This window comes from Hyla sarda, chromosome 10 (assembly GCF_029499605.1).
Source record: "Hyla sarda isolate aHylSar1 chromosome 10, aHylSar1.hap1, whole genome shotgun sequence".
NCBI classification, from domain to species: Eukaryota; Metazoa; Chordata; class Amphibia; order Anura; family Hylidae; genus Hyla; species Hyla sarda.
In genome coordinates this window covers 18560995-18575155 of record NC_079198.1, presented here as the reverse complement: position 1 = coordinate 18575155, position 14161 = coordinate 18560995, and the positions used below count along the sequence as shown (strand labels likewise).

At 41.3% G+C, this 14161-nt stretch overlaps 1 protein-coding gene across 2 annotated transcripts in view; it reads right to left on the bottom strand.

Annotated features, from left to right (window-relative positions):
- Nucleotides 1-6957: 6957 nt before the first annotated feature.
- LOC130294075 (carcinoembryonic antigen-related cell adhesion molecule 10-like) overlaps nucleotides 6958-14161 on the bottom strand; it is a 63677-nt gene continuing 56473 nt past the window's right edge. Inside the window, exons 4-5 of one of the 2 annotated variants that reach the window (XM_056543485.1) lie at nucleotides 10613-10665; nucleotides 6958-7178 (exon numbers count right to left, since the gene is read on the bottom strand). In XM_056543485.1, coding sequence (XP_056399460.1) covers nucleotides 10640-10665 — 26 coding nt within the window. In that variant the 3' untranslated portion in view covers nucleotides 6958-7178; nucleotides 10613-10639. The remainder of the gene's footprint in view (nucleotides 7179-10612; nucleotides 10666-14161) is intronic. The other variant, XM_056543483.1, reaches the window with a different exon arrangement.

The following is a 14161-nucleotide window of genomic DNA, read 5'->3' as shown; positions in this document are numbered from 1 at the left end:
TCTTATGGGTGGCAGTAAGTAAGTGGGCTTAGATCAGGGAATGGACAGAAATAAAACATCATGTTGCCAATGATATAATAGGAATAATCCCAGCAGCAGGAGCGGAGGGTGTTAAGATTAGGGTAGGCAGTGACCTGTTAGCCCCAAAAAGATTACTATAGTATGCAGAAGACTGTGCATGGTAGGCATAGCATCAGGGAAACAGCCAGAATAAAGCGGTCTGTAACCAACCAGACCCAGTAGCAGGAGAGGAGTGTGCTGATTATGTGGGAGACAGTGACCTGTCCACTGATAGGATGATTACTGTAGTAGGTCGAAGACTGGGCATTGTAGGCGCAGCATCATGGGAAGAGCTAGGATAAAGCAGCAAGTAACAGAACAGGAATGGTGACAGCAGCAGGAGAAGAGTGGGATTATTTTGTAGTAGGCAGTGACCACTGACCACTCATGAGATTAGTAAAGAGAGGACTGCACATGGTAGAGAGAATACAGTGGTCCCTCAACATACGATGGTAATCCGTTCCAAACGGACCATCGTTTGTTGAAACCATGGTATGTTGAGGGATCCGTGCAATTTAAAGTATAGGATAGTGGTCTACAACCTGCGGACCTCCAGATGTTGCAAAACTACAACACCCAGCATGCCCGGACAGCCAACGGCTGTCCGGGCATGCTGGGAGTTGTAGTTTTGCAACATCTGGAGGTCCGCAGGTTGAAGACCACTGGTAGAGGAAGTTGTACTCACCTGTCCCCGCTGCTCCGGACCGTCACCGCTGCCCTGGATGTCGCCTTCCATCGCTGTCGTCGCTTCCCCGGGGTGTCCCCGATGCTCCGGCAAGGCCTCTGCTTCCCCGGAATCCTCGCTCTCCGTCGCTGTCATCACGTCACTACGCACGCCGCTCCTATTGGATGACGGGACGTCGTGCGCAGCGACGTGATGACGACGATGGAGAGCGCCGGTGATGCAGGTAAGTGATCGTCAGCGGACCACACGGGGAACCGTAAACGGCTATCCGGTGGCAGCTGAAGCAGTCTGCGCTGCCGGATAGCTGTTTATGTGATGGCCCCGACATACAAAAGCATTGTATGTTGATGCTGCCTCTGAGAGACCATCATATGGGGAAATGATCGTATGTTGAAATTATCATATGTCGGGGCCATCGTAGGTCAGGGGGTCTCTGTATTGTAGAACAGGCAAGGAAAAAACAGTCCATAAACACTCACATAACAGGAATAGTGACAGCAGCGGGAGAAGAGTGGGCTGATTTTGTAGTGGGCAGTGACCTGACCACTCATAAGATTAGTAAAGAGAGGACTGCACATGGTAGAAAGAATATTGCAGAAAAAGGCAAGGATTAAATAGCCCATAACAAATCACATAATGGGAATACATGACAGCAGCAGGAGAGGAGTGTGCTGATCTTTTGGGAGGTAGCGACCAGTCCTCTTGTGTGGGTATATTAGTAAAGGCAGAGGAAATGTTCTAAGGCTTGGTGTGGGGAGCCAGAGTATTTTTGCACAACTATTTGTTTTTTTTTTACTTAGGATGTGTCTGTTGTGGATTTTAAAAAGAAAATTTGCAGCGCACAGACATGTCAATCCATCCAAATCATGTGGTTTTCCTGGGGATATAATTGTAGATTCAGCATATGTTCACACAGGGCGGATACACTGCAGATGGTCTGCAGCAGAAAATCCACAGGAGAAAGTCTGACGTGTTCCGGCACCAAAATTCAAAGCAAATCAGTAACTGCAGAATTTAAATACTTGTTATATATATATATTTTTTTTTTTTTCGTGCAAAGATGCTGCAGATTTCCCACTGTGGATTTGCTGCTTTAGAAAATCTGCAGTGTTTCTGCTCTGTGTAAACATATCCTTAGAAAAGGAAAAAAATATATAGGTATTTAAAATCCACAAATCCACATAAAAGGACTGTCGGAAGCATAAAACACCAGACTAAAATAATCAGTGAAATAAAGCTACAGCTATAGAAAATAACCCAAAAATGACCATTGATTATTGTAAAACTAAATGAGATAAATGTAAGAGATAATTCAGTACGCCACTATGGAGCATTATTACCTCAATATTTATCCTGTTGGACAAATGATTATGTAATTACACATTACCGTACGTTCTTAGTATCACTAAACAACATTATGTTAGTTATATAGTACATTATAAAGTTATATATATATTTTTACTTGGTGTAATATATACATGTATAGATCGCACCTACATAAATTCATGGCAGTATATTTTTGGTTATATTTGTTGCCGTAAAAAAAAAAAAAGCACCCTTTTTTCTAAACAAGAAAAATTGTCCAATTTGCTGCAAGTTATTTTATATTTTCACTGCCGTTTTTTTTTTTTTTGTTTGTTTGTTTGTTTGTTTTACGGTCAGATGTTATTATTCTAGTTGTTATTTTTTTTACTTAGGAAAGCAAATAATGAACCTGCTTGTTAGGAATTATGGTCCTTCTTCTATACAATATGTGGACTGACGGGCACTTTTCCCTGGACTTTCATTCAATGCAAAAACAAAAAACAAAAATCGAAAATGATGACTCAATTTTACATAAAATAAAGAGTAAACATCAAATAAACTGCAACAAAACGTAAAATGTGAACTGAGCCCAGCTGCAGCACAGACCTGATCACTGTCAATAATTTAAGTCGATATGAAGCTATGGCCACTATACAGGACATTTTACTTTTTTACTTTTTTCCTTAATATATAGGTTCACATATTAGTTTTTTGGTCAGTTGTTAAACCATTTGTAATAAAGTTGTAAACATTCGGTGTGTTGTATCCCTTATTGTAAAACATCTCGATAACGTCAGCCTGATTAAGTCCTGATAGTTCCCAAGAGGGCTCTTACCTTTTTTTTTTTTAAAGGGGTTTTCCAGGCCAAAAGTTACCCATGAACTACCCTGAGGACATATAAGAAGCACAAAGAAAAGAAAACAAAGAGCGCACTAAGTGCTGTTATCTTTGTGGTGTAAGGTTTGGGAACAAAAACAGTAGTACGCTCACCTGGGGGTGTCGTGATGGGGGCACAACACAGTGAAGACCCTTTTGGGGTGTCTTTCACTGAAAAGTGCAGGAGCACCCGGCATCAAACCATGGCCGGGGAGTGGGACGGTGTGGAGGCTCTTAGATCCACAATTACCACGGAGCCAAGACTTGGAATTAATTGTTCCAGGAACAATGTGCTTGAAAATAATTTATTAATAAACACAAGGACAATGCATTTTGAGGACAATGCTACCCTCTTCCTCAGGTCCATGGACCTGAGGAAGAGGGTACCATTGCCCTCAAAATGTGTTGTCCTTGTGCTTATTAATACATTTGTCTATGCACCTGAATACCATTGTCCATATGCTTGTTAACACATTCTTTTAAAGAGTACTTGTCACCAAAAAAACTTTTTATATTTTGTTAATCAATGTAATAGAAACAACTTTCTAATTATATGTGATTAACAAAAATTTATTTTTATATATATTTTTTTACTTTAAAAAAAAAAACGACCACTAGGAGTCTCCCTACATGTCCCGGCGCATAGCGTTCGGACTCATACCGGCCTGGCAGCATGAGCGTGAAATCTCAGTGCAGCTGAACACTGAAGAGCACAGCGCAGCTCCCCGCCTGTCAATCAGACAGACGGAAGCAAGTGCTGTGACCGCAGCTCGGGTGTTACTGACCTCGCCAGTGTAGTGCATGGCTGCACAGAGGATCGGGGCTGCCTCTCCTGAGTCTTATTAAAGGTCTTCAGCAGGGAGCAGCAAGTTAATGAGCATATATAATATATATATATATATATATATATATATATATATATATATATTAGGGATGTAAGAAAAAATCGATTCTCGCGATAATCGCGATTTTTCATTTGCCGATACAGAATCGATTCAAAATATTTTTGAATCGATTCTTTTAGGGATGTGGAATTTTTAATAAAACGCACTTTTCTTACCTGCCAACGAGCCCGCGGAGCTCCGGTACAGTCCGGTACAGGTGTTCGGTCCCCGGGCTGTATTCTTCTTACTTCCTGTTAGTCCGGCACGTCACACGGAGCTTCAGCCTATCACCAGCGGAGGCGGGACATCGCTGCGGCTGGTGATAGGCTGAAGCTCCATGTGACGTGCCGGACTAACAGGAAGTAAGAAGAATACAGCCCGGGGACCGAACACCTGTACCGGACTGTACGGAGCTCCGCGGGCTCGTTGGCAGGTAAGATAAAGTGCGTTTTATTTTATTTTGCAGCCCGGACGGGATAACATGAGAAAAGTGAGCACCGGAGTACTAGATCGCCGCTGTCAAAGCTGACAGCGGCGTCTATTGGGATCTATGAATGCTCCCAGGTGGGCGATATATCGCGATGTATCGTCACCTAGACGGTATCGCGATATATCGCGATATATCGAATCGCCACACTGGTATCGCGATTCGAATCGAATCGCCAAATTCTTGGCGATTCACACCCCTAATATATATATATATATATATATATATATATATATGTATATATATGGGCATTATATATATGTAAAAATAGTAGATAAAAGGCAGCACTCCAGTTATTGTGAAAACTTGAAAATGGCGGTGAGAGACCGCTGAAACGTTGTCTACATCATGGAATAAAATACTAAGTTTATTTTCACCATAACTGGAGTGCTGCCTTTTATCTACTATTTACAAGTTGGACACAGAACGTCAAGGCTCCATTTGTGCTTGCACCCAATCTGCATTCAATCTTCTTGTGGATGTGCCGCTTCTATTTTGTACTATATATGTGTGTGTATATATATATATACAGCAACAGAAGAATGCAGCAGCACACTGCCAGCACAAGGATATAGGTGCAACATGAATATGCAGTTAAAACATGGAGAGCTATACAGCTATGGTGTAATAGATGCAAATGTGAAACTATGAAATAATGAGGCACTTAGCTCGCAAATTTGTCTCCGCCGGCGGTCAAATAGCTTGGACCGTCCCACCGCGATAAGGTAGCCTCCTGGGACGGACCCTACTCTGTGAATATGCCTCTGTGTGAACAGTTCAGTAAGCATGGCAGGATCTGGAACATCCAAGCCACCTTATATACACACCTGATAGAGGTGGGTGGGGTGCAAGGCCAACATGGAGGTAGCCCCTCCCCCGTATGTGCAATACAGACAAAGAATAAGTCAGCCAGCACTTTAGTTGATACCAAACTATTATATGGACCTGGCCTACAGGTGCACGCTACTAGGCTAGATATACAGCAACAGAAGAATGCAGCAGCACACTGCCAGCACAAGGATATAGGTGCAACATGAATATGCAGTTAAAACATGGAGAGCTATACAGCTATGGTGTAATAGATGCAAATGTGAAACTATGAGATAGTGAGGCACTTAGCTCGCAAATTTGTCTCCGCCGGCGGTCAAATAGCTTGGACCGTCCCACCGCGATAAGGTAGCCTCCTGGGACGGACCCTACACTGTGAATATGCCTCTGTGTGAACAGTTCAGTAAGCATGGCAGGATCTGGAACATCCAAGACACCTTATATACACACCCATTCTACGTTTAAAAATTGGGAATCTATATCCTATATTGGACTTTACCTTACGTATAATTGGAATCCATACCTTTAAGGGACATTTAACCCATTTGAAATATCGGAGGCCGGATTTAATGTATTATTGCATTGTTAAAAAATTCTCAAAAAAATTCTCAATGCTAGCTATTGGTGTGTGTATAAGTTTTATATTGTAATTTTTCCTCGGCACAAGGGCCCTTGTGTTTCGAGGAGTTATTGTTTATATTTTATATGTATTTTATATTGTGTAATAAATTTGCACTTTCATATTATAATTGAAGCACGATCCAGTCATCATTTTTACCATTACATCACTGTATCAGGCAACTGATGCTAGCCTAGAGGGGTTGGCTACTTTTTTAGTTTTGTTTCCCTTATCACAACACCAGGTGTAGGTGTACAGCCCTCTTACCTCGGCTAGTTAATTGTGAGCTGCACATCCCCAGTTTTTTACAGATTTGTAAATTACTTCTATGTAAAATTCTTAATCCTTCCAGCACTTATCAGCTTCTGTATACTACAGAGGAAGTTGAGTAGTTCTTTTCTGTCCGACCACAGTGCTCTCTGTTGACACCTCTGTCCATGTCAGGAACTGTCCAGAGCAGAAGAGGTTTGCTATGGGGATTTGCTCCTACTCTGGACAGTTCCTGACATGGACAGAGGTGTCAGCAGAGAGCACTGTGGTCAGACTGCAAAGAAGATCAAAAAGAAAAAGAACTTTCTGTGGAGCATGCAGCAGCTGATAAGTACTGGAAGGATTAAGATTTTTAAATAGAAGTAATTTAAATACATTTTTAAATAGAAGTCATTTTTCTCTTTGCTTGTTAATTTACAAATCTGTTTAACTTTCTGGCACCAGTTAATATTAAAAAAAAAATTTGTTTTCCACCGTAGTACCCCTTTAAAAAAAAAAAAAAAAAAAAAAAAAAAAATAATAAATATTAAAATAAAAAAATTATATATATATATATATATATATATATATATATATATATATATATATATATAATATATATATTTTTTTAACATATTTAACTACCACGTTCCTTTGGCGCTCCCAGTGATGTCTTCCGGTCCTCCACTTATCGCTCTGCCCACTCAGCCAATCACATCTTAGTATCACGTCTAATCGGACCCCTGATGATCTAATGCAGTGTTTCCCAACCAGGGTGCCTCCAGCTGTTGCAAAACTACAACTCCCAGCATGCCCGGACAGCTTTTAGCTGTCCGGGCATGCTGGGAGTTGTAGTTTTGCAACAGCTGGAGGCACCCTGGTTGGGAAACACTGATCTAAAGACTAGGCCGTCAATTTTAATGGCTGGAAAAGGGTGCATACACAAGTAACACCACGCACCACTTAAATAGAAACATTTTTAATTTAATAGCAAAATAAAGTTTAAAAGAATACACAAAGATAAAAAGGCACATGGTAATGATGCCGGGGAGGAATTTCTCTCATTTGTAATATATGACATATATGCAAAGTACTTTGGGAGATACACAGACGAACACAAGTCCAAAAAATGTTACAGCACAGGTAAAGGTACATCCAGGCATCCTGCAGTGTTCTTCCTGGTTCCTGCAAAATCAAAGCAAATGTTCACTAATTCCAATTGTCACTTCATAGTATGTAAGTAATAAGGCTGTGTTCACACGTTGCAATACCGCAATTAATTACCGCCTGCGCTCCCCCCCCCCCCCCCCGAAATTGTGGACTTAATTTGTGCATTTTATAGTGATTTACACCATTAGCACAATCGCGGTAAAAATATGGCATTTTTTTCAAGGAAAACATTTTTTTTTTATCGCAATTAAAGGGGTACTCCGGTGGAAAACAAATGTTTTCAAATCAACTGGTTATACAGATTTGTAAATGTAATTACTTTAAAATTCTTAACTAGAGATGAGCGAACTTACAGTAAATTCGATTCGTCACGAACTTCTCGGCTCGGCGGTTGATGACTTATCCTGCATAAATTAGTTCAGCTTTCTGGTGCTCCGGTGGGCTGGAAAAGGTGGATACATTCCTAGGAAAGAGTCTCCTAGGACTGCATCCACCTTTTCCAGCCCACCGGAGCACCGGAAAGCTGAACTAATTTATGCAGGAAAAGTCATCAACTGCCGAGCCGAGAAGTCCGTGACGAATCGAATTTACTGTAAGTTCGCTCATCTCTATTCTTAACCTTTCCAGAACTTATCAGGTGCTCCACAGGAAGTTGTGTACTTCTTTCCAGTCTGACCACAGTGCTCTCTGCTGACACCTCTCTCTATCAGGACCTGTCCGGATCATGAGCAAATCCCCATAGCAAACCTCTCCTGCTCTGGACAGTTCTTTACACAGACACCAGAGAGCACTGTGGTCAGGCCCGGAAAGAACTACACCACTTGCTGTGGAGCATACAGCAGCTGATAAGTACTGGAAGGATCAAGATTTTTTTTATATAGACAATGTAACTTACAAATCTGTATAAATTTCTGGCACCAGTTGTTTTTCACCGGAGTACCCCTTTTAATAAGAATGACATTATTATGTGTACTGCTCCTTTAAGCAGCAGTATTATAAGAGTAGCCAGTAGATTATCTAAAGGAATCCTCGGAGAGCTTGTAACTTCGCTGCCCTGTGATTATTTCTGCATTTTATAGCGTTTTCCACTGTGGGAATTATACTCAATATAACACAATATGAAGTAATTGGGGGAGACTTATCAAAACCTGTGCAGAGAAAGAGGGGTGCAGTTGCCCATAGCAACCAATCAGAAGCAATCTGGTTACTATGAGCAACTGCACCACTCCCCATTGTTATTACAACATAAAAAATAAAACATTAAATAATAATTTAAATTTTGCTAAATTTTCACTTGTTTCAATTTATTTTAATTTTTTTTAACGCCCCCCCAAAAAATGCTGCACTGTGGTTTATTTGATGGAAAAACCCCTGGGGCCAGACGTTAGCTGAAAGTCATTAGGGATTTTTGAAAAGCCAAACCCACTTGCGGTTTTTCCTTTGGCATTTTTTTTGTGGACAAGATCCTGGTGCTCTCAGTGAGGAGCCTGTGTCATCTAACTGAAATTTTCTTTTTGGAACACGGTGCTCTCTGCTGACATCATGACCACAGTGCTCTCTGCTGACATCTCTGTCCATTTTAACCTCTTGGGGACGCAGGGCGTATGCATACGCCCTGCATCCCCGATCCTTAAGGACTCAGGGTGTACCTGTACGCCCGGAGCCCGGTACCGGTGTTTAAAACGGGGTCACACCGTGACCCCGCATCACACCGGGTTGGTGCCGGCTGCTATTCATAGCCAGGACCCTGGGCTAACAGCGTACGGCACAGATCGTTGTGCCGCGCGCTATTAACCCTTCAGACGCAGTGGTCAAAGTTGACCGCCGCGTCTGAAGGTGAAAGTAAACTGTTCCCGGCAGCTCAGTCGGGCTGATTGGGACATCGCGATAAAATCACGATGTTCCGATCAGCTGGGACGCAGGCGGAGGTCTCTCTTACCTCTCTCCGCGGCGTCCGATCGGGGTTTGATTGCTCAATGCCTGAGCTACAGGCTTGAGCAATCGAGCCCCTATATCACTGATCCGTGCAAAGCTATGGCTTTGCAGGGATCAGCATAGGAGATCAGTGTGTGCAGTGTTATAGGTCCCTATGGGATAACAATGATCAGTGTGTGCAGTGTTATAGGTCCCTATGGGAGCAATAACACTGCAAAAAAAAAAAAAAAAGTTACCAAAAGGTCATTTAACCCATTTTTCCCATAAAAAAAATGAAAAAAATAAACATGTGGTACCGCCGCGTGCGGAAATGTCCGAACTATAAAAATATATTGTTAATTAAACCGCACGGTCAATGGCGTACGCGCCAAAAAATTCCAAAGTCCAAAATAACGTCTTTTTGGTCACTTTTTATATCATGAAAAAATGAATAAAAAGCTATAAAAAAAAAGTCCGATCAATACAAAAATGGTACCGATAAAAACTTCAGAACATGGCGCAAAAAAATTAGCCCTCATACCGCCCCATATGCGGAAAAATAAAAGTGTTATAGGGGTTAGAAGATGACAATTTTTAACATAGAAATTTTCCTGCATGTAGTTATGATTTTTTTCCGAAGTACGACAATATCTAACCTATATAAGTAGGGGATCATTTTAACCGTATGGACCTACAGAATAATGATAAGGTGTTATTTTTACCGAAATATGTACTGTGTAGAAACGGAAGCCCCCAAAATTACAAAATGACATTTTTTTCTTCAATTTTGCCGCACAATGAATTTTTTTTCCGTTTTGCCGTGGATTTTTGGGTAAAATGACTGATGTCACTGCAAAGTAGAATTAGTGGCGCAAAAAATAAGCCATAATATGGAATTTTATGTGCAAAATTGAAAGCATTATGATTTTTAGAAGGTGATGAGAAAAAATGAAAATGCTAAAACGGAAAAACGCTGAGTCCTTAAAGGGGTACTCTGCCCCTGGCATCTTATCCCTTATCCAAAGGATAGGGGATAAGATGTCAGATCGCCGCGGTCCCGCTGCTGGGGATCGCCACTGCGGCACCCCGATATCATTACTGCACAGAGCGAGTTCGCTCTGTGCATAATGACGGGCGATACAGGGGCCGGAGCTTCGTTACGTCATGGCTCCGCCCCTCATGACATCAAGGCCCGTCCCCTTAATGCAAGTCTATGGCAGGGGGCGTGATGACCGCCACGCCCCCTCCCATAGACTTGTATTGACGGGGGTGGGCCGTGAGGTCACGAGGGGCGGAGCCGTGACGTAACGATGCTCCGGCCCCTGTATCGCCCGTCATTACGTGCAGAGCGATCTCGCTCTGCGCAGTAATGATAGCCGGGTGCTGCAGCAGCGATCCCCAGGGTCCCCAGCAGCGGGACCCCCGGCGATCTGACATCTTATTCCCCTATCCTTTGGATAGGGGATAAGATGTTTAGGGGTGGAGTACCCCTTTAAGCTAGAATTGTATACATAAACATAGAAATCATTACTTACAGGTTTGTTTGTTTTTTGTTCACAGCTTCATAGAACTTCATCTTGAGGTTTTTCTAAAATACAAATGCAAGTAATGTACATGGTCACAGAGGGAGAAATGGTGCGATTAACACTTCATGTATACTATACAGCAGTGTGTTTCAAATGGTGCGTCTCCAGCTGTTGCAAAACTACAACTCTCAGCATGCCCGGACAGCCGAAGGCTGTCCGGGCATGCTGGGAGTTGTAGTTTTGCAACAGCTGGAGACACACTGTTTGGAAAACACTGTTCTGCAGCAAATACTATACATCTATACTACACATATTCGGATGACTTGTGACTCCTGTCATATTTGCCGTTGTGTCTCCCGGAAGTTGTCACCAACAAGAGACGCAGCCGGCCCATCAGGATGTCCCTTTTTAAAAATTTACGCCATTATCGAACAAAAAAAAAAATTTTAACATTTTTTTTTAAAACTACAACCTCTCTATAGAAGAAGAACGATACCTTTGCTCCTTCTTCTGATTTACTAATATATGGCGGATCTAAAAGAGGACCCGTTGGTCTTGTGACCTGTGTTTTACTAAGTAACATTTCTTAGAATACTTTATTTTTGCCTTCCCTCTGTTATTCCTCCTTAAAAATGTATGAATAAATTGACAAGTGGGTGTTGCCTATCTTTTCCAAGGGAGTTTGCTCCAATACTGTGTGACGGAACACATCCGTCTGCTACAGGAAATGGTAGAAACCCAAAAGTTGTTCATAGTTCCAGGAGGATTGACAGAGGGATAATGCAGAGAGAGATTCTATGTCGTTGTTATTTCATTGGGGAACACAAGTATTAGAGGGGTTTTCCAGGAAAAAACTTACACATATATATATATATATATATATATGTGTGTATCAACTGGCTCCAGAAAGTTAAACAGATTTGTAAATGACTTCTATTAAAAAATCTTAATCCTTTCAGTACTTATGAGCTGCTGAAGTTGAGTTGTACTTTTCTGTCTATGTGCTCTCTGATGACACCTGTCTCGGGAACTGTCCAGATTAGAAGCAAATCCCCATAGCAAACCTCTTGTACTCTGTGCAGTTCCCAAGACAGACAGAGATGACAGCAGAGAGCACTGTTGCCAGACAGAAAAGAACAACTCAACTTCAGCATCTGATAATTATTGGAAGTATTAAGTTTTTTTAATAGAAGTAATTTACAAATCTGTTTAACTTTCTGGAGCCAGTTGATATATAATAAAAAAATTTAAAAATAAAACATTTCCCTGGAATACCCCTTTAACTAAAACAGACGCATACGGAAAGCATACAGATCCTCTTTTAAAGGTGGAAAACACTTGTTTTCAAATCAACTGGTGCCAGAAACTTTAACAGATTTGTAAATTTCTTCTATTTTAAAATCTTAATCCTTCCAGTACTTATCAGCTGCTGTATGCTCCAGAGGAAGTTCTCTTCTTTTTTTAATTTCTTTCCAGTCTGTCCACAATGCTCTCTGCTGACATCTCTGTTCATGTCAGGAACTGTCCAGAGAAGAAGCATATGCCCATAGAAAACCTCTTCTGCTCTGGACAGTTCCTGACATGGACAGAGGTGTCATCAGAGAGCACTGTGGTCAGACTGGAAAGAAATTTAACAAGAAAAGAACTTCCTGTGGAGCATACAGCAGATGATAAGTACTGGAAGGATGAAGATTTTTAAAAAGAAGTAATTTACAAATCTGTTTAATGTTCTGGCACCAGTTGATTATTTTTTTTTAAAGTTTTTCACCGTACTACCCCTTTAATGGCTGCCTCGATGCAATTGCGGGTGGAATTCTGCCTAAAGAGTGACCATGTTCATTATTTCCGGGAAATCAGGTCCACCTCGGAAGTTCTGCTACAGAAATTCTATAGTGTGCACAGTGCAGCAGAATCCCGCTCGGACATTTCTATTGTGTGCACAGTGCAGCAGAATCCCGCTCGGACATTTCTATAGTGTGCACAGTGCAGCAGAATCCCGCTCGGACATTTCTATAGTGTGCGCAGTGCAGCAGAATCCCGCTCGGACATTTCTATAGTGTGCGCAGTGCAGCAGAATCCCGCTCGGACATTTCTATAGTGTGCACAGTGCAGCAGAATCCCGCTCGGACATTTCTATAGTGTGCACAGTGCAGCAGAATCCCGCTCGGACATTTCTATAGTGTGCACAGTGCAGCAGAATCCCGCTCGGACATTTCTATAGTGTGCACAGTGCAGCAGAATCCCGCTCGGACATTTCTATAGTGTGCACAGTGCAGCAGAATCCCGCTCGGACATTTCTATAGTGTGCAATTGCCCTAGATTATGTAAAGGCTATCGTATAACATAAATGCAAAATTAACTCACAAAATTATCCCAAAAAAAGTGTAGCAAAATAAAAGCATATGTATATAAAATATATATTACACACATTGTGATAAATGGTAGGGGACAACCTTGGCTTTTTAGTCATATTATGAGGTGAATATGGTACCAGGCAGATAATTGGGCAGATTTACTAAGGTGCACAGCATGAACATTGGATAAAGAATCAGAATTCCATCACCACAAAGATCTAAGAATATAATAGTAAATAATATGCAGTCAACAATATCCAAAGTACCTCTATTCCCCCCAAACACCTTCCCAGGATACTAGCAGTAAGAGCAGTTTTTTTCCCAACAGGGTGCCTCCAGCTGTTGCAAAACTACAACTCCCAGCATGCCCGGACAGCCTACGGCTGTCCGGGCATGCTGGGAGTTGTAGTTTTGCAACAGCTGGAGGCACCCTGGTCGGGAAAATCTGAGTAAGAGTAAGGCTGGGTCCACATATTTTTCTTTTAAAGAAATACTTTAGGTTTACTTTTTTTTTTTTTTTTTTATTCAACTGGTGCCATAAAGTTAAACAGATTTGTCAATTACTTATATTAAAAAATATTAATCCTTCTAGTACTTATAAGCTTCTGGATGCTTCACAGGAAGTTTTTTTTCTTTTTTAAATTTCCTTTCTGTCTGACCACAGTGCTCTCTGCTGACACCTCTGTCCATGTCAGGAACTGTCCAGAGCAGGAGCAAATCCCCATAGAAAACCTCTCCTGCTCTGGAAAGTTCCTAAAATGGACAGAGGTGTCAGCAGAGAGCACTGTGGTCAGACTGAAAGGAAATTCAAAAATAAAAAAAAACTTCCTCTGGAACACACAGAAGCTTATAAGTACTGGAAGGATTAATATTTTTTAATAGAAGTAATTTATAAATATCTGTTTAAACTTTCTGGCACCAGTTGATAAAAATAAATAAATAAATAAATTCCAGCAGAGTACCCCTTTAAGGCACAAAGCATAAAATGCCTGTAGGGGGCCCCAGCATATTTATGGCCCCATACTATAAAGTGTGCTGCCATATAGTACCTCCACGCAAATATATATAGGGTGTGCATGGAACAGGACTCTATGCCTTAGTATAAAATTACAGGTACATTATAAGCCCAAAAGATTTAAAGGGGATATCCAGAAAAAAACAACCTATTAAATTAATTGATTGGGATATAGATTATATATATATA